Consider the following 27,024-nt stretch of genomic DNA (forward strand, 5'->3'; position numbering starts at 1 on the left):
TTCAAATTTGAGCAACCAACGTATTAGTGAGGGGAGTCCCGGTGGCTTACATCCGAGCTATTAAGGACATGTACGATGGTTGGAAGACCCGGGTGCGGACGGCGGGAGGAGAGACTGAGCATTTTTCGGTCGAGACAGGGTTGCATCAGGGTTCGACCCTTAGTCCCTTCTTATTTACGTTGGTGATGGACATGTTGGCGTGGAGTATTCAAGGTGAGGTGCCTTGGTGTATGTTATTTGCGGATGATGTAGTGCTGATTGATGAGACGAGGAGGGGTGTGAATGACAAATTGGAGGTTTGGAGGCAAACCCTCGAATCTAAGGGGTTCAGGTTGAGTAGGTCCAAGACGGAGTATTTGGAATGCAAGTTTAGTGACTTGAGGCTGGAGGAAGAAGTGGTGGTGAGGTTGGGCCCAGGAGGTTTGTAAGAGGGATGGTTTTAAGTATCTTGGGTCTCCGATTCAGGGGAACGGGGAGATTGATGAGGATGTTTCTATGCGTATTGGAGCAGGTTGGATGAAGTGGAGGCTCGCTTTGAGAGTGTTGTGTGATAAGAAGGTGCCTTTTAAGCTTAAAGGCAAATTCTGTAGAGGGGCAGTCCGCCCGGCCATGTTGTATGGATTGGAGTGTTGTCTAGTCAGGCACTCCCATATCCAAAAATTGAAGGCGGCAGAAATGAGGATGTTGCGTTGGATGTGTGGGTTTACTAGAGGGGACAGAGTTAGAAATGAAGTTATTCGAGAGAAGGTGGGAGTGGCTTCAGTGGAGGACAAGATGAGGGAAGGAAGGCTGAGATGGTTTGGGCATGTGATGAGGAGGGGCGTGGATGCCCCAGTTCGTAGGTGCGAGAGGCTAGCTTTGGATGGCTTCAGGAGGATTAGAGGTAGGCCGAAGAAATACTGGAGGGAGCTGATTAGACACGATATGGAGCAGCTTCAGCTTACTGAGGACATGACCCTAGATAGGAAGGTGTGGAGGTCGTGAATAAAGGTAGAAGGCTAGTGTGAGTGTGTGGGGTGTAGCAAGCGGTTAGGTGAGACCTTGTGTTGCCGGGCTAGTAATCTTAGGAATCTTAGTATTCTTAGGTGTCTTTGGTATGTGCGAGTATGTTACAACTAGGTAGGTGTCCTTCGTATTTTTTGCATACTTCTTATTTTCTCTCTTTCGTGTTGCCCTTATTTATCGTATGTCGTATTTTCTCTATTTTCTAGTGACATTATTTCTTATCACGGATTTTCTGTTGTGTCATTCATCCCCTTGTTACTGTTCTGTATCTCGAGCCGGGGGTCTATCGGAAACAGTCTCTCTACTTCTTCGGAGTTAGCGGTATGGTCTGCGTATATCTTACCCTCCCCAGACCCTACTTTGTGGGAATATACTGGGTTTGTTGTTGTTGTTGTTGGATGCGCCTATATACCCGATGTAAGATAGTTGATATCGCAAAGACACTCCTGCATGTATAACTAGTGCTGTTGTTCACGCATGGACTAACAATTGAATTGATAGGTAAGAGAGCAAGGTTAACCAAAAGAGTTCCTCTGATAATATCCAACTCAAAATCTTAAAATAGTGAGTGGAGTAGTTAGGACTTTCGTAAACCTTTCTGCTGCCTTGTATACCCGATGTTGCTGATAACGCTCAAATTACACTCTTGAATGGGTGTAAGCGATCGTTGTCAATATAATAACCCAACTTAGGTTGGGGTCGAATCCACAAGGAGTGAAAGCATGGAATTCAAAACTCAAGAGTATTAATAGTCTACTAAAAGATGACCCGTAGTGTGAATAAAGCAAGCATAAATGTAAAATAGGGGGATTTAGTTTGAATGTGTTTATAAATGACAACTAATTCAATTTTAGTGCACTAGCTTGACGTTGAAGAATGCTAAGAGTGAATTCAATTGAGATAAGCCTTTGGGTTTGCAATTATAGGTGTGGGATCATGCATGGGTATTTGGCCATTTATTCAACTTTTAGCTAAAAGTCATGGGTAGGCTAGATGTCAATGTATTGATGTCAATCTTTCAATTACAACACCAAATTTCACAAATGGGTTCTTTCGAACACCTCACAAGTGTAACAATTTTCCACATCTATTGCCTCAATTGACATCCTTATGTCTAAGAGATGTCATTAAATGAAATGAATCAAGTTATTGGTTGCATTTATTCGTCACCCAAGTCCTCTCTTTCAAGAATGACATGGGTTCTAGGGTGGTTGGAGTTTGCAACCCCCAACTCTCAATTAATTCATAAAATAAATGCAACACCGATCACAATTAACTAGTTAGAAAAATAATTAGCTAAAACCCATGCATTACCACTACCTAAGCAAGCATAACCCCAAGAGTGGAAATTAGCTACTCATAGATAAAAGGGATAAGAATATACCAAAGTTATCATTCACTTCATCCATGGAGCAGTTACAGCTCACCGAGGACATGACCCTAGATAGGAAGGTCTGGAGGACGCGAATCAGGGCAGTGGACTAGGGCCAGTCTGAGTCGCTAGTATAGGGAACTACTTGGTGGGGGTTTATTCCTGTTAGGAGTCCGTGTCCCATGTTTTATTATGAAGCTGTGTGCTTTCCTCTGTTTTATATTACTTATGGGTGCCGTATTTATGTTATGTAATCTTGTAACCTTGTGCTGTGCTTTACTATGTGTTTGTGTGGTACCGCGTGTCTCGAGCCGGGGGTCTATCGAAAACAGCCTTTCTACTTCTTCAGAGGTAGAGGTATGGACTGCGTACATCCTACCCCCCAGACCCCACCAGGTGGGAATACACTGGGTTTGTTGTTGTTGTTGTTGTTGTTGTTGTAATTCCACACTTGGGGTTTCAACAATTCTTCAAAGGAAAATCACTACTATGTATTTTTCATTCAAGTTTAGTGCAAATTTCTCAAAAGATGAAAAGATAGATGCTAAAAGAGAAGAGAGAAGCTAAGAGCTAAAAGGGAGGCTATCTTGCTAAGAGATGAAAAATAGGTCTTGAAAAATGAGCTAAAAGACCCTTTTTAAACTCCAGTCTACATTTGATGAAAATTACAAAACTGCCACCTTATTCTTGATCTGCTTGAGCGGATCCAAAGCGGATGAAGAGCAGACAGAGAGCAGATGGCTAGCAGCGCCAAAGCAGATGTGAAGCGGATGCAAAGCGGATGACTCATTTCCTTCACATTTGGCCTCTTGATGACTTGAATAACTTGCCCAGTCTTCTCTTTTTACTTTTATCTACATTAATGGGCATTAAATAAGTGAGTACCATCAAATCAATGGAAAAGCATGATAATTTAGGCTTAAAAGGTGCTAGCAAGTCGTCAAACTAACGACTTATCAGTTGGGTCTGAGGTATTTCTAATAAGTTGGATTTACTAATCGACATGATCCTTGCAAATCTAAGAAGTATGGCTGGGTTGGAAAAAGGTTCAGTTTCTTCTGTTCTTTCCTTAGTCATCAAATAACGATGTCAGGTGCTCCTCGCTAATTTGAAAGTTACCTCAACTGTTCTGCAGAAAATTATAGTTTTTTAATGAAAAGGAGCTACTTTTGGCTATTCTCATTTTTTGTCTTTTACTTTAGAGGAAAGAAAAAAAAGAAACAATAGGTCCTGAAATGAATAATGCAAAAACCATGAATTGATATGTTGAGTTGTTGGTACACTTATACATGAATTTCCCATGGTTCAATTCAACCCGTTTATATTGCTCAAGTAGCGGTTTAGGCTAAACACTAAAGTGTCCTGAAAGGAATAATGCAAAAACCATGAATTGATATGTTGAGTTGTTGGTACACTTATACATGAATTTCCCATGGTTCAATTCAACCGGTTTATATTGCTCAAGTAGCAGTTTAGGCTAAACACTAAAGTGCTAAGGTCCGCACCTCATCATCCATTGCTCTGCCTTTAAGAGGGCACACTATACGACAAAAACAAATACAGTTGGTAAACTACTACTTACATAAATTTATAAAAACCTTTACGAATGAATTGTTGTTTACTAGGAACAAGAAATTAATATCTCAGCAAAGGAGAACTAGCTTCAGAAAACATGAAATTACATCTATTCATCTAAATTAGAAATTTCAGATGGTACCTCAGTTGATTGATGTGGTTATACTTCATATTATCCAACTTAACACTAGTTATTTCATTTCTTTTGTTCAAATTGTTATTTTTAGGGAATATAGCTTTTTTATTTCTTATGTTATTGCCTTAATTCTAGTTTAAGTCCTTTTTTTGGATCTAGTAAAAGTATTTTCATTCATAAACATGGCCAACTCGGTCGTATACATAGGTTACTAAAAGATAAAAACTCTACAAAATATAAAGCTCTACAAAATCCACCCAATCCTCCAAGTAAGAAGGAACTTTCTGTTTACACCAACAGAAAATAAGAGAGCGGAGACTACTACTCAAATGCAAGAACTTCGACTCTACACCTTCATAAGCTCTTCTATTTCTCTCTGTCCAAACTACCCACGTTAACGCTATTGGAACCATGTTCCATGCCCTTCGTCTTCTCCGCCTTCTCCCGCTCTTCCAAGTCGGCATCAAATCTTTCACAGTTCTTGGCATTACCCAAGGAGTGTGAAACCATCTAAACATATCCCACCATAATCGCATGGTAAGCCTGCAATGTAGAAGGAGGTGATCCACATGCTCGCTCGTCTCCTTGCACATGTACAACCAACTAAGGTAGACAACCTTCCGCTTTCTAAGATTTTCAGTCGTCAAAATCACCCCTCTGGTGTCTAGCCAAGTGAAAAAACACACATTTCTTGGCATATTTTGAACCCATATTGCATTACATGGAAACTCAACCTCCTCCCTAACCAAAAGTTTCTCATAAAAGACTTCACAGAGAACACTCCGTTACTTCCAAGATCCACCGCCACCTATCGAGATTATCCGTCAAATTGACTTGCTTGTGAAGAAGGTTTATCAATCTTTGAAACTCGCTCATTTTCCAATCTTGAAAATCCTTTCTAAACTTAAATCCCAAAAAGTGTCTCCACCTTGTGACCTCCTAATTTGTTGAATAGTCAAGTCTTTTTGGCAAGATATTCTGTACAAACTCTGGACTTCGTCTTTCAAAATTATTTCCCCACACCCAAAAAATACTCTCCTCCCATCACCAACCTCGAAAGAGATATTTTCCACGAAAGAATCACATCCCTTCATGATATTTCTCCAAAGGCCACACCCGAAAGGCAAAACAGTATCTCTAGTTCTCCATCCCGTGTCCCTAATCCCATATTTATCACCTATCACTCCCTCTATAAAGCTTGTACCTCCACTCTGAACCTCCACATCCATTTGCCCTATAAAGCTTTATTAAAGACTTTCAAATCTTTAACACCCACTCTTCTCCATTCTTTAAGAGATGTGACAACCTTCCAACACTAAAAGAAACTGCTTTGCCCCGTCCGCCACATCTCAAAGGAAATTTCTCTGAATCTGTTCCAACTTTTCAATGACCGTAGTTGGAGCAAGAAGCAAAGACAAGTAGTAAGTGGGAATGCTAGAGAGTGTGCTCTTGATAAGCACTTCCTTCTCACCCTTGGACAAATATCTTTTGGGCCACCCTGCTAGTCTCTTCTCGACCCTTTGAATAACCGGATTCCACACAGTGAGATCCTTGTTTGAAGCACCTAAAGGAACTCCAAGATATGTAGTCGGAAGAGCCCCAACCCTACAGTTCAAAACTCGAGCAAGTGATCCAACGTCATTCACCTCCCCAACAGGAAATATCTCACTCTTCTTCAAGTTGATTTTAAGTCCTGACACCGCCTGAAACAAAGTGAGAATTTGGCCTAAATAATCTAGTTGGGTATCAACTGCATCACAAAGACCAAGGTATCATCCGCGAGCAACCAGTGAGACACTATATTGTCCCTTCACCCCCATACGCCGCATTGAAACCCTTCAAGTAGCCCCCTGAAACAGCTTTATCGATCATCCTGCCCAAAGCTTCCATAGCTAAAATGAACATCATCGGTTATAGAGGATCCACTTGTCTCAAACCCCTCGAGCTTCCAAGAAATCCACATGGGTTATCATTCACCAACACTGAAGATCTCACCGAAGAAATGCAAAAGTAGATCCATTTCCTCCACTTTCCCCAAATTGCATTTGAGGCATGGTAAAATCTAAAAATTTCCAATTCACATGATTGTATGCCTTCTCAAGATCAAGTTTGCAGAGCACACCTGGTACTCCTTGCTTTCTCCTTGAATCCACCACTTCATTTGACTGCATCTAGAATCTGTTTATCCTCCACAAACACATTCAGTTTTAGTCCTTAGCACTTCTATTTTTTTTGTTTTTTTAAAATGGTAGTGTATATTCAACTAAGCACTTCTGTTTTTTTTTTTTTTTAAATGGTAGTGTATATTCAACTAAGCACAATTAATCTTCAATTGAGTAATATGGTAAATTTTGGTCCAATCACTAACTCATCCAAAAGAAAAGAACGGACCATTTGCTACTAAGAGAGGCAATTTGGATATTATAGGTACAACTTTCAGCAACAAAATGCTCACAAAAGAAAACCTAATTCTAACATTTTAATTTACATTGTCCACTCGTAAAGAAACCGTTTTCCTCCTTTCCCTCTGGATTCAATGAAGGTTAGGTTTTTGTGTGTGTGGTTGATGGCAGTGCTTTTCTTTAGCACCTCTTGTATTAGAAAGCTCTTCCAAGAACACACAGAATCATCCAAACGTAGGAGCGGATAATAGTAATTCTACTTAATTGCACATCTTCTTTCGTCTTTATAATTTGTTTGTTTTCTTCTGGGTGTAAATTGAAACAAAATTAAGTTTCACATGTTCACCACATTTCATTTGGAGGCTTCAGCCATCTTGATATAGAGTTTGCTCTTCTTCCCTTGTACTATCACTCTGTTTTTTCCCATCAAGAAATCAAATAGATGAGCTCAAATAAAAGCCTATAGTGAAAGATTAAGAAGCAACTTTAAGAAATGTTGGTTGTAATTGGAGAGAATTTGAGTGCTAATAGATTTTTTTTTTTTGGACAATCATGGTGTTCGGGCCAGCTTGTGCGCGTCTCAACTAATTTCACGGGATACTTCACACGTCCCTCCAGCCACAGTACCATGTCACTTTGTCCAACAAGGCTAGAACAAATAGGAAGAAATCACCTAGTGTTTTTTTTCTCTTCTAGGATTTAAACCAGAGACCTCATGGTTCCCTATTTATTTTGTTGCCACACGATATTAATAAATGACTAATGACTAACCTATTACTAACCAATATATAGGAAAGGCGGCATTGAGTACAATCAAGCTGAGATTTTTAAATATCCGAATTTCTCTTCTTAGCACTTAACTGACACTCTGACAGTTTGTTTCTTTAAGTTCCATTAGTGATGGGACCAAAAACTCTCATTGTTTAATTAAAGGGTGGATGTGCTTCACCGAATATCACAAGGACCGAAGCTGGAGTTATGCAATAACACAAGGACCAAAGCTACTGTTTTCCCATTATATTATGTGTTTTTAGTTACTCTGTTGTTGCATTTCATTTTCTTTCTTCATTAGCTTTCGAGTTGTTCCTTAAAGCCTCTAAAGACTTTGGAGCTTTTCTGTGCTTTTTCGTTTGGACTTCTCTGGTTCAATTTAGCCCTAAGTCAAGTGTCTGCGACTCCAGCCACTGTTGCTACTTTGACGACTGTTGTGACAGAGAGTATGTAACTCCTTTTTTTTTTTTTTTCTAATTTCTTCTTCCACTTTCTTCTTCTGATTTTCTCTTCAGATTTCATCTTCTGATTTCTTCTTTCATGTTTTATCACTCTGTTTTTTTACTTCTCCTTCCTCTGATTTTTTTTCCTCACAGTGCCACATCAATCAGTCTGATTCCGATTTCTTCTTTGACAAAGTTTTAAAAATCTTTCAAGTTTAGTACTTTAGTTGTACAATATAATAATTAATACAATTACTTTATGTAATTGTTGGACTTGAAGATTATGAAAATCTTGAAGAAAAATAAACTTTTAGAGTTTTAGTATTGCTTGTATTATTGATCGTTGAGTCATTCAAGTTCTAGACGTTTAGTATCTACTATCTATATTTAGTTTTTGAGTTGAAATATTTGCTAATATGTTATTGCTATTGAGATTTTGATTATTTATATTTGCAATTAAATATTTTAATTTTTTGGTCGCACTTCAAAAAGGCGAGTGCCTCGCCGCTCGCTCGCCGTGTGGCGAGGCAAAGTCTTGTCGCCTTTTGCTGTCCAAAACAATGCGTGACAGCAACTTTACTAGTTACTCCAAGGCTCCCGTTCCAAGTGCATAACTTCACCTATAAGGCAATAATCCCTCGCTTCGCATCGCTTTAAGAGATAACACTTCTAGTATGATAGATAAGACATGCAAAAGAGTTTTAGTGGAACATTGTATTGGCATGCCTTCTTTGAGTATGTGAAAAGCATTGTAGATGTCTTAAAAAACAAGGCTGTTGTAGTGCCTAGACTAAAATACAGCAACAACAACAACATACCCAATATATTCCCACAAAATGGGTAGTGCATAGACTAAAATGCAAATGCTTATTCACTTAGAATTTTTGTGCAAAATGAAAGATGTGTATGGTATAGACATCAACAACAACAACATACCCAGTATACTCCCACCAAGTGGGGTCTGGGGTGGGTAAGCGTATGCTGTCCATACCACTACCTCAAATGTGAGATAGAGAGGCTGTTTTTGATAGACCCCCGACTCAAAATAAAGAAATCTAAGATAAGATGAGGAATAGTAATAGAATAAGATACAATGGAAATTAACATATTCAATAGTATCAAAAGCAAGATACTCCAAGTACACACCAAAACATACAACATCCTAACTCAGACTAGCCTTCTACCCTAATTCGCCTCCTCCACAACTTCCTATTCAGGGTCATCAATCAAAGATGGAAAAAAAATAGAAAAAATAATTTGCAGAATATATTTCACCCACACCCCACCACACCCTAAAGTGTATAATTTTTCTAAAAATTTGACCAACTGGATTTTGTCTTGTTTTGGAATATATATATTTCTATATATTAGAAGAGGGACTTCAACATGTCTGTTTTCAGACATTTAAAAAAAATCTGAGGGTATTTAGGTTATTAAAAGAACTTTATAAGAATTAATTTGCTTAGAGATCCACCACGTCTCTGCCGGGAGACAAATAATGTGGCGGACAAGTTTACATCTTTTGGAAAGCTCCAACTCGATGGGATGGAGAATACCTTTATGTCTTTTGATTCTCCTCGACCCTTTATTTTGCAAGAACTATGTAGAGACTTTCATAATTCAGAAATCCAAATAGTTTCTTGTCTATAATAAACTACGTTGTTGGAATTTCCCAGTTCCCTCCTGGTGCAAATTGATTGGCTCTTTTTTCACTTGTATATAAGTGGGCACCCTCTTAGTGTTTGTTTTTGAGGATGTAACCTTTGCGCTGAAGTTTTGTTTCTTTTTCCGTCTTTTTTTTTTGAGAGGGTAACATATTCCTTCTTCTTTGTACTTGGATTTGCTACACTTGAGCCGAGGGTCTTTCGGAAACAGCCTCTCTGCCTTCCCAAGGTAGTGGTAAGGTTTGGGTACACTTTACCCTCCCCAGACCTCACTTGTGGGATTTCACTTGGTATGTTGTTGTTGTTGAGAAGGTAACATATTTGTATATTTATATAAACTGTGTAGTACCCCTTAATTACATATTACAAAAGTATAGAGCATCTGATCCTATGTCATCTCACAAGGATTCTAAGACATCAAAGATTGTTCAATGATCTTCGAAACCTATTCCTTTACATCAAAAATGGAACAACCGTAAGCACTTTATCTTAATCTTCTAGAAATGGTCGGCTTATCTCCAAAGCAGTTTTGGTTTCTCTTCCCAAACTGTCCACCAAATGCAAGCTGGAATAATCTTCCATCTCATTTTCTGAATTGCGTTACTGCCTTCTCTGTTCCAGCATGCTAGCACATCAAATATATTACTTGGCATAGTCCATAGAATCCCCCCGAAGTTGAGGAACATCCTCCATAATTGTTCAGCCAGTTCAAAGTGCAAAAACTGATGGTTAATTTTCTCGGCTTTCTCCCCACATAAAAAACAACTGGAACATGGATGATGACCTGTCTTGCAAAGATTGTCCTGTGTGAGTGCATTCCTCGAGCTAGTACTCAAGGAAAACAAGATACGTTATAGGGAATATGACTTTCCATATCATCTTCCAAGGCCAACGCCCAGTCAGATTGTTGAAAAGATTGAATTCTTTATAGGCTGATCTGACAGAGAATTCTCCTTGATTATTTCCTTGCCACTTGATGCTATCGTCCGAAGTTGTGATTCCTGTAATACAATGGTTAGAGAGCTAATTTCCAAATGCATGTACAGGGTTGTCCTGAGGAATTTATTAGTAAGAACAGAGAGGCCCTTGAAAGTGAATATGTGAGCTCAAATCTCCATCACTGGATTGATTTGGTATTTGGTTACAAGCAGCGGGGAAAGCCAGCAGTTGAGGTATAGGGAGTTAGCTTTGACTTCAAATAATTCTTGAACCAGTTGCAGGTTTTGCATTTCACTGAAGTTTGAATATATTGTCATACAGGCAGCAAATATCTTTTATTATTTGACATATGAAGGTGCTGTGGATCTGGATACCATGGATGATGTATTGCAGAGGTCGGCCATAGAAGATCAAATTGCCAACTTTGGTCAAACTCCAATTCAACTTTTCCGGAAGAAACATCCTAGAAGAGGACCTCCGATTCCAATTGCTCATCCTCTGCGATTTGCTCCTGGTTCTATTAACCTAACATCAATGGCTTCATGCACAAGCAGTTGTCCGTCAGCTACTCTGTATGTCAATGTGCTGGACTCAAACATTGTCCTTGTGAACCAGGGCCTCAGCATGTCTGTTAAGACATGGGTGACCACTCAGTTGCAGTCCGGTGGGAACTTCACCTTCTCTAGCTCACAGGTAATTTTTAGAGCAATAACAAGTCGAGCATTATGATTAGCTAGTAAGATTCATTGTCATTTTTAACTTTCTTGCAGGATCCTTTTTTCGGGATTGGTTCTGATATCCTTCCTCCTCGGAAAATTGGGAGTCCTCTGGCTGAAAATATTGAGCTTGGAGCACAATGCTTTGGAACATTGTCAACTCCATCTGAAAACTTTTTGATAACATGTGGTACTTGCGAAAACAGCTTTCAGGTTATATCACTGACTGATGGAAGAATGGTACAGAGCGTTAGACAACATAAAGATGTTGTGAGCTGCATCTCAGGTAATTTTCATGACTGAAAAATGTGGCAGGTTATGGTTGGAGCTTCTATCTTAACGAATCTACGCACTTTATTGATAATATGGAAAAATGAAGGCTGAATCTAGATGATTCTTGTGATGGGATAGTAATTAAATTTATGGAACTGAAAGCATCGACATTAAACTGACTTGCGCGCTTCAGAGTAACCTTTCATTGTTCAAGGATGTAAAGTATATATCTTGTTGTCCATTTAAAATTGTTTCCGAATAGCAGGCCTCTTGTCTATTGTGTGGCTCTTAGTATCTTTCTGTTAAATATTGGTGCAAAGCAGCAACAACAACAACAACATATCCAGTGTATTCCTACCTAGTGGGGTCCGGGGAGGGTAAAGTGTGTGCAGACCATACCACTACCTCAAGTGAAGTGGAGAGACTGTTTCCGATAGACCCCGACTCAGGACAGATAACAGTATAACAAACATAAAAACATTAAAGCATATAAACTAATACAATATGCAAAATAAACTAATACTGCTAGCTAATACAGGAAACAATACAACCCCAAGACAATACTATAAACTATCTATCCGAAATCATAGACATCACTCAAACACCACGAACAGAAACTCCAGACACAAACAAAGAACTCTTCCCTACTGTTACAGTCACGCTCCTACCCCCTAATCCTCATCCTAATCTGCATCCTTCACACCTTCCTATCAAGGGTCATGTTCTTCGTAAGCTGTAACTGCTCCATATCATGCCTATCACCTCCATCCAATATTTCCTCGGCCTATCTCTACCCTTCCTAAAACCATCCATAGCCAGCCTCTCACCCTTCCGTACTGGAGCATCCGAGCTCCTCCTCATCACGTGCCCGAATCAACATAACCTCACTTCTCGCATCTTGTCCTCCATCGAAGCCACTCCCACCTTCTCCCGAATAATCTCATTCCTAACCCTATCTCTCCTGGTAAGGCCACACATCCATCACTACATCCTCGTCTCCGCCACCTTCAACTTTTGAATGTGGGAGTTCTGAACTGGCCAAGACTCCGCTCCATACAACATAGCCGGTCGGACTGTCAAAAAATGTTAAATAAATAATTATGGTGGTGCAGGTATTGCTTGGTACTTCTTATTAGAATATGAGTAGAAACATGAATAGTATATAGAATCCTACCTGAAAAAGGATTGTAATGTAGTCTATAAATAGGGTCTCAGTGTGATAATGTGGATACACTATTCAATAATGTTCTTCTCATATATTTCTCACACTCCAGATTCCTGGTACTCTTGCTTCGCTTTTTCTGTTTTTTGTTTCATAGAGAAAAGCACAATGGGAAAGTAGGGGCTTCTCATTCAATAGTTGAAAATTATTTTGAGTTTTGGGAGAACTGCGGAAAACAACTGAAAAGCTATTTCCGAAGCTTTATTGACACATTTTCTTGGGTCTATGATTCAGGGAATGGAGAGATTGATGAGGATGTCGCTCACCGTATTGGGGCAGGGTGGATGCAATGGAGGTTGGCTATTGGAATCTTGTGTGTCGAGAAGGTGCCTCCTAAACTCAAAGGCAAGTTCTATATAGTGGTGGTTAGATCGGTGATGTTTTATAGGGTGGAGTGTTGACAAGTCAAGAACTCTCACATCCGGAAGATGAAGGTAACAGAGATGAGAATGTTATGATGGATGTGTGGGTTTACTAGGAAAGATAGGATTAGAATTGAGGTTGTTCGAGATAAGGTGAGAGTGGCTTCGGTGGAAGCCAAGATGCGGAAAGTGAGGTTGAGATGGTTCGGACACGTGATGAGAAGGTGCACGGATGCCCCTGTGCGGATGTGGGAGAGGTTGACTAAGGATGGATTCAAGCGAGGTAGTAGTAGACGGAATAAATATTGGAGGGAGGTGATTCGACATGACATGGAGCAACTTCAGCTTATCGTGGACATGACCCTAGATAGGTGTGGAGGATGTGAATTTGGGTAGAAGGATAGAAGGAAGGAGTGCGTCCTTGCTAGTAGGTAGGAGGACATTGTTTTGTTATCCGTGCTAGTAGCCATAGTGCTAGTATAGTTTCAGAGTGTTATCATTTGTCGTATTACTTGGTGATAGTCTTGTTTATTTTATTTTTGGGTGTGTTGCTTCCTATTGTTTCTCGTTCCTTTATTATTTCTTTTCTGGTCTGTTTTTGTCTTGAGTCGGGGGTCTATTGGAAACAACTTTTGTATCTCACCTCTGATAGTGGTATGGACTGCATACAGTTAGCTTTCCCAGATCCCATTTTGTGGGAGTTTTTGTTGTATTTTATCATCTTTGCCAAGCTTCATGATTTCCCACTTAAATGTTTTTTTCCCACAATGCAACAAACCATCTAATGTTGGCCTCCACCCCTCATGTATGTTAGTTATATTGATCCACAGTGGGAGGAAACTCATGAGCTTTCTGAAAAGTGAAATTAAATGTTTTGGGATGGAGCAAGGACTTCTATTTAAGAAGGCAAAGCTTTCATAATACCTGATAACAGTAGTTATATACTTATACTACAATCCGTATTTGCTTATTGTGCAGTGAATCAGTTAGGAATGAAGAATTCGTCTAACTGGATAGTAACATTAAATACATGGTTTTAGTATCTATGAGAATAGGCCAAGTTATTATGCCAAAGTTGAGGGATGTATTTCCTATCATGTCGGTACAGTTAATTGACAATTTTTTGATGTTGAAGAATACCAAAATATCAGAAACTTGTGGATCAACCTTGGCAAGGAGGAACAACCAATGTGGAGTAGAGCTTTGTAACAATTGAAGGCGGTCTATTTATTATGAATTTGTATTTTTTTTGTTAATTCCCTCTTGAGAGGCAGTAGGAATGGTCTCAGATAAGGGACAATATTCATTACTACTGGCAGGACAGACACAGTTCTGAACCTTTTTTGGTCACTTTGGAATGCCAGCTTGGTATCTCTTTATTTTTATGACTGTTAGATCTTTACTGACTGTCTAAGATGAATACTATCAGAAAATAACCATGTACTATGATACCTTCTCAAAAAAAAAAAGAGGAAAATAACCATGTACTAGCCTCAAAGATTGATGCAAGTCTTCAGAATTATTGAAAAGCATCCTACCCATCAAAAAAGAAAAAGGAAAACAGTGTTGATAATATTTGGATTTTGATAGCTTCCCTTAACGCGAATTAGGATAGAAGGCTAGTGCATGTGGGCGGTGCCTTTGGTACGTTAGTGTAGGGTATTAATGTGTGGGTGTCTTATCTTTGTTGTGCCATCTTGTTTCATGCTTTTATTATGAATTTGTTTATTATTCTCTGTCTTGAGCCGGGGGTCTATCGGAAACAGCCTTGTTATTGCTACCTCTCCGGAGGTAGTGGTATGTACTGCGTACATCTTACCCTCCCCAGACCCCACTGTGTGGGAATACACTGGGTTTGTTGTTGTTGTTGATAGCTCCCCTTATTTTGGTTGTAAAATTGGGGGCGGGGGGAGGCGAAATGAGGGAGGGAATTACAAGAAGGGGAATCTAACCCTCACCACCAAGGTGAAAAATAAGGTAGTCAGCCAACTGAGCTACTAAAATTCCCAATTTTGTTAGCTCCCTGATGTTAGCAATAGATATAGTTTTGAAGCTAGCCTTTTGCTGTTGACAGTTTTTTTTCTTTTTTTTTAAACTTTTAGCTCCTTGTCGGAATTGTACTGGACCTAGCCTTTTGACCCCTTATGTAATTGGGCTTTTTTCATTTTTGGCCGGTCGACCAAATTTAATTACGGGCGGTAGCCCAAAATTTGCGAAACCTATATACTGATTATGTATATATATTATACTTAAATATACATATTTCCGAGATTTTGAAATAATAGCTGTGGCACTCTCTTTCTGCCATGAAGAAGCAAACCTATACATTTGGTAACTATTTTATAAATCAGATCTCCCAAAGACCCGCATCTTGTTGATGCCTTAACTAATGCAGTTTACTTCATTAAAAAGAGCGAACTTCTCAATAAGCAATCCTCTTTTGTTTTATTTCTTTAAATATCCTGTCTTTTGTAGACAACCATATTTTGGGTTAGGTTCTCTACTTTTTTGGTAGACTTCTTGTATACATGAGTTTTCTTCTCCCAACACCAATAAAGCAATAAAATTGTTTACTTTAATCAAAATGTGCTGCCTGGTTACAGCACTGGAAAGACATATTTCTTAGTTATTCTATATTTTTCAGTAACACTAAGGTCCAAATCATTTCTAATTGTTGCAGTTACATCCGATGGAAGCGTCCTGGCTACTGGAAGTTACGACACAACAGTAATGGTCTGGGAGATCGTTCGCAATAGAACCTCTGAAAAGCGAGTAAAGCATAGTCAAGCAGAGGTTCCTCGGAAAGATTGCCTCATTGCTGAAGCCCCTTTCCATATTTTGTGTGGTCATGATGACGTTATTACATGCTTGTATGCAAGTATTGAGCTTGATATAGTTATAAGTGGGTCGAAAGATGGAACTTGTGTTTTCCATACGCTACGGTATGGGAGATATGTTAGATCTCTACGACATCCATCTGGCAGTCCACTGTCAAAGCTTGTTGCATCACGTCATGGAAGGATTGTTCTTTATTCTGATGATGATCTTAATTTGCACCTCTACTCTATAAATGGGAAACACATTTCGTCTTCAGAATCCAATGGCCGCCTGAACTGTCTTGAACTCAGTAGCTGTGGAGAGTTCTTGGTTTGTGCTGGAGACCAAGGGTTGATCATTGTACGTTCTATGAACTCACTTGAGATTGTGGGGAAGTACAATGGTATTGGGAAAATAGTAACTTCACTAACTGTGACACCGGAAGAATGCTTTATAGCTGGGACCAAGGATGGAAGTCTTCTTGTTTATTCAATAGAAAACCCTCAACTTCGTAAAACTAGTTTACCGAAGCATTCAAAATCCAAAGCTTCTATGACATAGTGAATTTGCAGTTCAGTGCTGCGGTGTAAATAGAACAATACCATCACTGAAAGTGATGCTCAATTGAGGTATTCTTCTATGTCTTTCATGGAGGAAAAGTTCATGTGGTTTAATGTGTCATTACTTTCTGTTTTAGCTTCCTGGTAGTGAACTGTGAAGTATGAGTACATTTCCTGATTCTTTCGTTTTATTGTTGCTGCACGACTAAGGATATTTACCTGTACTGATCTTTATGTCATGTACTCCATGCTCTACCGTCAAAAAGCTGCACTAGATGCAAGCTTGAGCAAATATGTTAACCAAGAAGCCATATCAGATATTCACCAATGGCACTTCTTGATTTATGTATCAACCTAGTATCCCTCCATCGATGAACATAAAAATGTGAAATTTGAGATTGTTTCATGAAACTAATTAATGGCATGTTAAATTAGCTTGAGAAACTTCAAAACACGTGAGTCTTGAAGGGTTCTTAATTGGGGAAGAAGAATTACACCAGGAACTGATGAGAACTACTTTGTTTCCCACCGTTTCTTGTTGTAAATATAGATAGCTTCTAATGCTGAACTAAGACAGTTGTTTACCAAGAAAAATAGATTCTGTTCTAAGATTTTGACCATGTTAGTCTAGGCTTTTAGTACAACTGTTGGCAGAGGGGTCTATCCAGTCTATTTAGTTTGCAAAAGTTTTTTTTAGATTTCAACTGAAGTTGACAGGAAAAGTCAACACTAGTTACTTGGTTAGTAGAGTTCAGTTTTTAGCTGGTCTCATGTTTAGTTCCTGTTATGTTTGTTACTTCTTGGGCTGTTTGAAGAAACCATGAGTATTGGGATGCTAATCGCTAATCAGTGCTTAAGTAGCCCTAAAAGGTCCTGATGGAAGGAAATATCGTAGAAGAGGTTTAAGATGACAGTTTGTTGGATAGATTATGGACATGTCCAACTTTATTGCCTCATTCATTTCGTCTGTGAATAGCAAAATAATGGTACTCTTAATTGCAGTGGGAGGTGGTATCATAGAGGTGCTAGATTACATGCTGACGTAGTGCAAGTTCTCATAAATAGCTTGTTAGCGTGCTTAGCCGAGAGAAGTAGTGTTGCTGCAAGTCAGGGACATTAATGGGGAAATTTATAGCAAGATCATATATAGCAAGGACAACACATTTTTCCAAGGAGTTTTTAAGTGCCAAATCTCCAGATAGATCTCGTGCAATCACATCTTATCCTAGAGCCAAATTAGGGCGCGGTGCATCTTATTTTGGACCAGACTAAATAGTCAAACTGATGAATCTCAATCTAGGTTGGCATGGAAATAGTTTGATTATTTCCTCTTTTGGTTGTTTTTGTACCCGAGATCCCGAGCTATGCCAAGTGAAGCGCCCTCCCTTCTTGTATCCCAGTTATTAATTGTAGTACCAAGTACTGGTCATTATATTTCTCTTGTTGGTTAATCTAAGCATCAATTTTCCAGATGTTTGGTTTTGTTAACCTTTTTGGTTCATTTTTATTGGCATTCAGGGTGACATGAAGCATATTACGTCGTCAAAAAGACGCGGGCTATACCTTTGGAATACCTAATAGGTGTTTCATTTTTGAAGAGGAAAATGTGGATGTTTCTTCAGTAGCTATTATAGCAGAGCCCTCAAATAGCTGTGTCCGCGACAGAATTCTTTGAGCCTCAACCCGTAGAAAGACCAAGAACGGCAGAATACAGCCACATCCAAACATGATGTTTCTTGTGATATTCAGCTACTTGTGGAAGCAGTTGCCACCAGCTAGGGTACAGAATTTTGTGCAAATTTTTCTTTATATGATAGGCCTCAAATGTTGTATTAAGCTATAACAGTGATTAAACAGCGTTGATATAAGCACATTGTGATTGTGATCATTGGGTGTTTAGCCTCAGATGATTTTTGTATAGATAGATGGGCTTCACACCCTTATATGGAAAACCATAGAAGTGCTATTTAAATGAAAATTTCATTGCGACTTCCCTGTTCTCTCCATTTTTGTGAAGCTTTTCCATTCATTTCTGAGATGTGTTTCTTTAAACATAGAGGTACGATCTGGTGCAAAATCAGCACCGGTGAAATTTTCTTATATAAACAAGTAAAACTATATTGCATCTACACGGAGAATTCAGTTTCACCGGTCCATGTTGGAGACAATGGCAGTCGTTATACCATTCGTGCAGATAACAAACTGTACAAAAAAATTGTTCCAGACACTTCTACCTTACCCTGCTAGATAGATTTTGCTTATTATTTCGTTTTGCTTATTATTTCAAAGTAGTAGTAGAGTTGTTTTTGCTGTTAGAAAAAAGTTTGCTGGTATCTTTGCTGTTAAAGATAAAGTGAGCCACTGGTTCAGTTAAGCTAACACGAGTTATGTTATGTGCTGTAAGCCTGAATAAAATAAAAGGCACTGGTATTGATCACATGTATGTTGACTCGATTAACACCTGTTTGTTTGTTGCCTGCATCAAGGCCTTCACAATCAGTCAAAATCTTTTTTTAAACAAAGTTGTTTCCTTTATAAGCTCAAACAATAATGATGCTTATTATTCCCTCCATTTCAAAAAGAGTAATTAATTTCTTTTTAGTTTGTTTTAGAAAAAATAATTCTTTTCTTTTTTGACAATACTTTAATATCGACATGTTTTAAGACCATAAGATTAAAGTATATTTTGATACATTCAACATACTTTAATTCAAGACTACTAATTCAAAAGTCTTCTTTATTTTCTTTATTTTTTTGTCAAGTCAAAATGAGACATTCTTTATGAAACAGAGGAAGTAATAGTACTTTTTAAGAGATAATCTGTTCCCTTGTTTTCTGGTATAAATCACGAGTTTGGAGCTTAAAAGACAAGTTTTTTTAGTCAAAATTTTAAAAGGGCACCCCAATACTGAAAAATTTCAAAAGGGACAAGATAAACATTACAAAGTTAACACCGTCAGTTCAGCTGTTAGAATATGAGGTAAAATGGTGAGTTTTACCTTATAAGGTAAAATGGTGAGTTTACCTTATAAGGTAAAATAGTGAGATTACCTTATCTATTATCTATATGTAAGTGTCGGCAAGTGTAAGGCTACAAGATAAATGGAGGCGTTAATCTTGTAAAGTAGGATCTCATGTTTAGCTTGTAACAACTTCAAAATTCTCGCTGCTATATAAAAAAAAAAATAGTTATCATCACAATAAATTAAGTAATTTAAAATAGAAAAAATATATTATATAATTCACATACCTGTAATAAAGAAACAAAACCACTAATGCAGTGCGACTTCTCCATCGACGCACGACACAAACAAAAATAGAGGTACGATAGCGCAGCGGCTCCCCAAGCCTGTGTTGACATTGCGGGTAAGTCACGCATGTCAATAAAAAGTCTGTACTAAATTTATTTCTAGATTTATCGGGAAATATTGTTTCGCCGCACAACCAAAAAAGGTACAACCTAACTCTTCGTTGCACCTCTTCCTCCTCAGTTTCATCATTTATTTCATGTAGATTTTCCATATATTCCTCTAATCTCATTAAAAAAATTCTATTTCCTTGAAAAAAGTCTAGGTCAGGTATCCATACTGTTAATTCGACAAACATTTGTTGCCTGTTAATAGGCAACATCTGAGAAACACCTGGATGAAGAATAGGAGTTCCATCAACGACCATTCCAAAAATGAGTTCCATATCTTGTAAGGTTATAGTCGCTTCACCCGTTCTCAGATGAAAGGTACGCATTTCTGGTCGCTACCTTTCAACAAGTGCAGTAATAAGGGAAAAATCGCAAGGAACAAATCCAACATTTATAACGCATCTAAAACCACAAATATTAAAATAATTAAGAAGACAAGGATAAAATGGATGATTTTTAACATGTTGCCAAAAATCATTATCATCACGCTGCACTATCAAACATGCCTTTTCTCCTTTTAATGTGTCTTTCCAAATAGCCTCAGACCGATGCTTATTTTGCGTGGCATATAAGTCATACTGTGATGGTCCTGGATGCACAAAGTGTTGATACTCCATATCTACACAGAAAAAAGATTAAAATTAGTTTTGAGCATACAACTAAAGGGCAAATTTTTTACACATGCATGACAATACTAACTTAACATAGGTTTAGGCTTAATAAGTTGATATGATACAACAATATTTGATAAATTAGTAAGATACAAAAATGATTAATAATATTATAGTGCATACTTGTTTGTTAGGTATTGAAAAATATTAAATTAAAAAGATGATTAAAGTAGTATACCTTAAAGTGGAAATTTTTTGATAAAGTAAACTTTGAGCAAAAATAAACACAACTAATATAGATGAAATAGAGTGAAGTGAAAAATTGAATGAAATAAATGTGCGGTATATAAAAGAAAATTAATAAGGTAAGAGACATATTTTACCTTATAAGATAAACTCACCATTTTATCTTACATTCTAACAGTTAGACTGACGGTGTTAACTTTGTAATAGACAAGGTAAACACCTGTGTTTACCTTGTCCCTTTTGAAAATTTTCAGCGTTGGAATGCCCTTTTGAAATTTTGATTAAAAAAACTTACCTTTTAGGCTCCGAACTCTATAAATCACCCTATTTTTATGTCCAAACTAACTCACGAGCTAGATGAACACTTCTAAATTGCATTTTCTTTGGTAAATACAGTGTGGGTTGGGGTTTGGGTTTGGGTTGGGGGCGGGGGTTGGGATGGGCGTGGGGTGGGGGATCATGTGATTGATGTGAACAAGTTAGAGGGGCCCTCAAAATCACAAACCATCAAGTTTTGGTGTTAAAATGGTGAAAAAACTGAAAATATTATTTGTGTTTATGATTTTGTGTATTCATCCCCACACCAAACTTTTAAACTTACTAATACTCCCTTTATTTCATTTTTACTTGTTAACTTCATATATTTCTTAAAGAAAACTTTTAATAGGAGCATATTTTATTAAATTAACTTTATTGGTGATATTTTGAAATTCCATATTTGATTACTATTTTTTTATATGGTTATTTAATACTAAGAGTAATATGAAAAAATAGGACAAATAAATTAAAACGAAGGGAGGTTATTATCTAAGAAAACCTAAGATTACTTGAATAGAGGACATAAACAATCTCTCTACTCTCACAAGGTAAGACTAAGGTTTGCCTCTCTAATTTTATCTTGGATTTTGGTATCAATGGTATTTTCTTTCTTTTTAATCTCTTTGTCAAATACTTTCAAAAAATTAATTGGGAGGGAGTAATAAATATGTTCAAGCAAATATTTTAATGTACTAAAAGCTTCCAACTAATTTTGCACCACCCTAGAAGTTTTCGAATTCTTTTCCAATCTAATTTAACGTGTTGAACCTGATCTCTGTCTTTGAACTGCTCGTTCAATGAAACCCTAAGTCTCAGTATTTCCATTTTCTAGGTCACGCTTTAATCTCGTTAGAAAAATCTTAGTAGGCAAGAAACTCCCATTCCCTTCTCCTTTCTTACTCTTCCGAGGATGGTTCAAGGGAAGCCGCGGTGCTACTCCCCATCCCTCTTTCTTTTTCCGCTTTGCTAATATTCCCCTCACTTCGTTCGTACTGAATTACATCCACCCTCGAACTCATCGAGGTGCATGAGTGCCCTTGGTTATTTTTTAAAAATACATTATGCCAATTTGTTTCAATAATTTAATCAAGTATCGACCTACACATTAGATGCAAATCTTAATTCCCAATGGAAGACATCAACTCAATCATAAATTTTCATAGAAGTTTACAACAAATAATTAACAAGAGAAGGTGCAGCCTCATTCCTTCTACAAGGGAACTGGGAATCTTCCTAATTAACAATAGCACAAAGATTGTTACAACTACGGAAATGGTAACACCTCGTTATAATACTAATACACAATGGTTTGAAGAAGCTTATTACTGCCAGGAATCATAGACAGAATGTAGAAGAATCTCGTCATACGCCACGAGCAGTTGAGTACAGTACTAGTACTATCATGCCTTTGTTTTGTCTGTGAAGAAACCAAAAAAACCTTGCGAAGCACGCATCTCAAAAACCTGCCTGTATGAATTGAACGAACTTAAAAGTACAACGAACTTAAGCTGTTTTCCACCCGTTTGTCAGCCCTGATGATTCTGCCTTGGTGAAGTCAGGCCATTGGCAAACACATTTGAATAGGACCTGGTAAGGTATGCAAAATTTGAAACTGGAGGTAGAGGAGGAATCCTTTCTCCCTTGCTCAAAACCTCTTGCAAATCGAGCCTCTGCAAGGCCAATACAGCCTGGGACTCCTTCCACATAAAAGCAAGCAGGTTATCGTTGATCACATAGAGCGAACCAGGTTTTGAACCAGGATATCGGAAACCATACCCGTTAGCAATACCTTCACCCGTAAAAGCATGCTGGACATCATCTAGAGTGTTGGAATCATGTTCATCGGTGGACCAAGGGAATGGATCGTTCGAAGGCTCTTCAATGTTCACTATAAACATAGCTGAGCCATTAGGATGCAAAACATAATGTGTACCTTCTAATATTTTGGTAGCGATAAGTAGCTTCTGCCCTTGGGACTCCTCATAAGACAGCAAAAGAAGAAACAGTGCTTTTCCAGGTTTATCATCATCAGAAGGCCTCCCCGGGGGCCAACCAAAAGTCCCTCCCCATACACCAGCATATTCTTGGCCCACTTCCGGTGGCCGCATAGGCAACTTGTACAGAGCAAATTTACTGTCGTGCATATTTGGCCAAGCACGATAAGAGGATAACTTCATAGTTGAAGCATGTAATGTCAGCCCTATTGTATCACCTGGTTTCAGGAACTCGTGAAGCTGGGCATGCTTACTTCCATTGCCAGATGAACTCTTCCTAAGAAGATCACGCTTGCTGTTGATAGAGTTTGACTTCCTGAGTATATATTTTAGACTGTGTCTAACATATTCAGCAAGTGTCTTCCGACTCCGACTCTCATGATCAGCAGCAGTTTGTGATGCATGACAGCCACTTATCAGATCAAGATTCTGTCTGAACTCACTCAATCCAATATGAGAAGGATGCAAAGGAAACTCGGAACCAGCCTTCCATACAGTAAAACCACCACCATCATCGCATATTTTCATAAAGAGAAATCTCCTTTCGTACAAAAGTTCCATATCCTCTCGTAAATCAGCCTCCTTTCTTCTCAAACGAGGAAATAATATGGCATCTTTAGCATCTGGCAGTGTTTGACGAACTTGGTTAGTAACTGTATCAAGCAACTTTCTCCTATCAACAAATGCAAGCCGACCGAACGGCACTGTGGTTGCATGCTGTCCCATTACCCTTTCTGACAACGAAACCCCACTATTGGACCTGCATATCTTCCGTGATGCCTCATTCTCTGAAGGATGAATAAAGCTCTTGCTGTGGAGCAACTTAACCCCACTTCCGCGCTGCTGAGGCTCAACCTCTAACAGAAGCACATTGCAAGTCCTCTCGACCTTCTTGAGCGAACCAGGATAAACATAGTCCGTTCCATTCTCCCTACCATGCAGGAAAAATGCAGCAGACCCCTCAAAATCAGAAACAACTTCAAATACAGGCGACCACAAAATTGGCCCTTCTTCAAGGCCTAACGGACCAAGTTCTTGGGGAATGATCCGACAACCAACAGCAGAGATAAAACCAGGCATAACATATACAACATTCCCGAGTTCAGGATTTTGATGAACCCAAATACCAAGCAAAGGTTTAATGCTTACAAGGAAGTGACAAAGCGCCTTGTAGGAAGAGACCCCCTTTCGCCATTCAATAACGTCCCTATAAGGAACCACCCCGAGCCTCTCACATTGTGGGAGCCAAACCTTTTCAGAGGAAGCTAAATCATGCAAGTTTCTACAGCATAAACCAAGATTACACAGATCCCTTGGTGTAAGTGATCTACTTACTAACGCAAACACATCATCAGGCAGTGTTAACATCAAGCTACATCCACAAACGTCAGGCAACATAGTAATAGTAGTACCAATCCCGCACATCTCAAAAGGGATTCAAGGTTTTGCTATAAAACTTTCCAAATTCATAAAAACCACAGAATGATCTGCCAAACAGAAAAACTCAATCACTCAAGAGGGGTAAAATCATTCTCAAAAAACCCAACTTTCTTAAATGGGATTCAAGATTTTGCTATAAACCACTTCCCAAATTCATAAAAACTACAAAATGATCTGCCAAACAGTCCCTCAAAACTCAATCACTCAAAAAGGGCAATCATTCTCAAAGAACCCTACTTTCTAAATTGAGATTCAAGAATTTGCTATAACTTCCCAAATTTACAAAAAAGAACTACAGAATGATCTGCCCATCAAAACTCAATTACTCAACAAGGGAAAGAAGCCAGCTTTCTTATATTGGAATTCAAGATTTTGCTCTAACACTTCCCAAATTCAAAAAACTACAAAATGACAGCCAAACAGCCCACCAAAACTCAATCACTCAAAAGGGGTAAATCACTCACAAAGAACCCAACTTTCTTGAATTGGGATTCAAGATTTTGCTATAACACTCCCCAAATTCATATTAAAAAAACAACAACAACAAAATGATTAGCCAAACAGCCCTCAAAACTCAATCATCACTCAAGAGAAATACTTGAATTGGGATTCAAGATTCTGCAGCAACAACTTAATCAATCTAAAGATATATATAGAAATTCACTAAAACCCCAAGAAAGGAGCTTTAAAAACAAATCAAGATCTGACAAACCATACTGAAAAACAGCAAAAAATCTTACTTTCCTTAAAGTCTTGTTTGGCAAAAACAAGAATTGGCAAAAGTGATAGAACTATTTAGATTGATGTGAATCTTGTGAGATTTTTCACAAGCCATCCCTTCATAAAGTTGGTCATCAGCCAACCAAAACTGAATGAACCTTTTTTTCCTTAAAGCACATTAATGATGATGAAGAATGTGAGGTTTCTTGAAAGAGACAAATTAGTAGCTTTTTTGGGAATTGTCTGTTAATAGGGGGTGTATGGTGTGACTTTGAATAATTGAGAGTGGAGTGACTACCTGATTAGACTGTACCATTGTTTTAACTTACCAAATTAATCTCTCCCTGATTTTATTTGTCTCATTTTGACTTAGTACATTTATTAAATTTTGACTTGGGAATTTCATATCTTGATTTCACCTTAATGTTTTAAATCTAAAATTTGATTCATAAGATTATTACAACAACCATAATAATATATTCAGTATAATCTCATCAAATGAGGGTTAAAAAAGCTAGACCACATGCAAATCCCAAAGAGAGGTCCAGCGAAATAAAGTTATGCTAAATAAATGAGTTGTCCTGAATGTACCTTGTTAGCTTTCGTGGAAAGTGATGAGGGCTTAGGAAGTGAAGCAAACCCGATCAAAGGACAAGTCTGCTCTGCTTCGTACAACTACCTTAGAGATAAAAAAGTTGTTTTTTATACACCCTTTACTCAAGAATAAATCGTTTTCACTCTATATATATAGTGAAAACGAAATAGCTGAAGCAAAGAAAGTCATCAAGAAAAATACTATCTAAACATTATGCATAACTCAAGTGTAAAAGAACTACATATAATAACCAAACTCAAAGAAAAAGCAACTACAAAAAATATGACTATTATTATAGACGAATAAGCGAGACAATATACAACTATCTAAGTGCCCGTCAACCCTATTTTGTATCATTCTTACCATCCTATCTAAAACCATGTCCTTAGTACACTGAAACTGCATCAGGTCCTATCTAATTACTTCTCCCCAATACTTCTTCGGCCAACCCCTACCTTTATTGAAATCGTCAAGGACTAACCTCTCACATTTTTGCAATGGGGCATTCATGTATCTCCTTCATACATGTCCGAATCATAGCAACCTCGCTTCTCGCATCTTATCCTCAATCGATGACACTCCTGCCTTGTCCCAAATATCTACATTCCCAATTTTATCTCTCATAGTATGCCCGCATATTCATCTCAACTCTTTGGCAGAATCCAACATAAACTAACATAAGTTTATATTTTGTAAAAAAATAATCCATTATTTAAATTTTACAAAAAAGACTCATGCTCAACATGAAGAGATTGTACATATCATGTGAAAGAATTATATTAGAGAATACCTAGTTACTATTATTGTTAATTAGTGAATATCAAAAAATTATGTATACTTACGTAATAGTTTGTAATCACAAACATTTATTTATAAAAAGAATATGAAAGCATGCAATTTATCAATGTAGTTTCTTAGCATATTATGATATCCTATTTATGAACTATGATTTGCTTAGTTAATAACATTATATAATAATTGGGGAAAAATTATTAGTTTTCACAACTTGTGTTTTTCATATTTATAAGAAAACATACAATTTAAAAAGTCTAATTACATGTTCAAATAAAACTTTACCTCATCTCAAATAATTTTATATTTCGTGTCCAAACGGACCGTAAATAATAATAATAATTGGCATGATATACTATCATACTACTCTAATTGATATTTAATATTAGGTATTGAAAAATGATTTGAAAAATAAATAATTAATGCTAAGGATAAAATATAAAAAAAATATTATTTTTTCTTGATTTATTAAAAGCAACAAGTAAAAATAAAAATTTATTTTAAAAATAAGTGACAAATAAAAATGAATGAAGAAAGTATACATTAAATCAGTTTTCTTTATAATAAACTTTTCCGACAATTTATTCTTTTTAATCATGAGATCTAGATCAACTTGAAGCAAAGATTATCATA

The 27,024-nt window shown here is 37.7% G+C and overlaps 2 protein-coding genes across 9 annotated transcripts in view; one reads left to right on the plus strand and one right to left on the minus strand.

Annotated features, from left to right (window-relative positions):
• LOC107855191 (BEACH domain-containing protein B) overlaps positions 1-18,250 on the plus strand; it is a 64,583-nt gene extending 46,333 nt beyond the window's left edge. For 6 of the 8 annotated variants that reach the window (XM_047411036.1, XM_047411040.1, XM_047411039.1 and 3 more), the window contains 6 exons: positions 10,415-10,540; positions 10,629-11,000; positions 11,078-11,309; positions 12,753-12,863; positions 15,561-16,326; positions 17,776-18,250. In XM_047411036.1, coding sequence (XP_047266992.1) covers positions 10,415-10,540; positions 10,629-11,000; positions 11,078-11,309; positions 12,753-12,863; positions 15,561-16,258 — 1,539 coding nt within the window. In that variant the 3' untranslated portion in view covers positions 16,259-16,326; positions 17,776-18,250. The remainder of the gene's footprint in view (positions 1-10,414; positions 10,541-10,628; positions 11,001-11,077; positions 11,310-12,752; positions 12,864-15,560; positions 16,327-17,775) is intronic. The other 2 variants (XM_047411041.1, XM_016700181.2) reach the window with 2 other exon arrangements.
• Positions 18,251-21,968: 3,718 nt separating this feature from the next.
• Positions 21,969-25,294, minus strand: LOC107855193 (F-box protein At5g39450). Its single transcript, XM_016700186.2, has 2 exons — positions 25,025-25,294; positions 21,969-24,331 (listed from the first exon to the last, which is right to left on the minus strand). Exon 2 carries the CDS (start codon positions 24,267-24,269, stop codon positions 22,377-22,379), a length of 1,893 nt encoding a protein of 630 aa, XP_016555672.1. The 5' UTR covers positions 24,270-24,331; positions 25,025-25,294; the 3' UTR covers positions 21,969-22,376.
• Positions 25,295-27,024: the final 1,730 nt, after the last annotated feature.

This window comes from Capsicum annuum, chromosome 4, assembly GCF_002878395.1.
Source record: "Capsicum annuum cultivar UCD-10X-F1 chromosome 4, UCD10Xv1.1, whole genome shotgun sequence".
Taxonomy (NCBI): domain Eukaryota; kingdom Viridiplantae; phylum Streptophyta; class Magnoliopsida; order Solanales; family Solanaceae; genus Capsicum; species Capsicum annuum.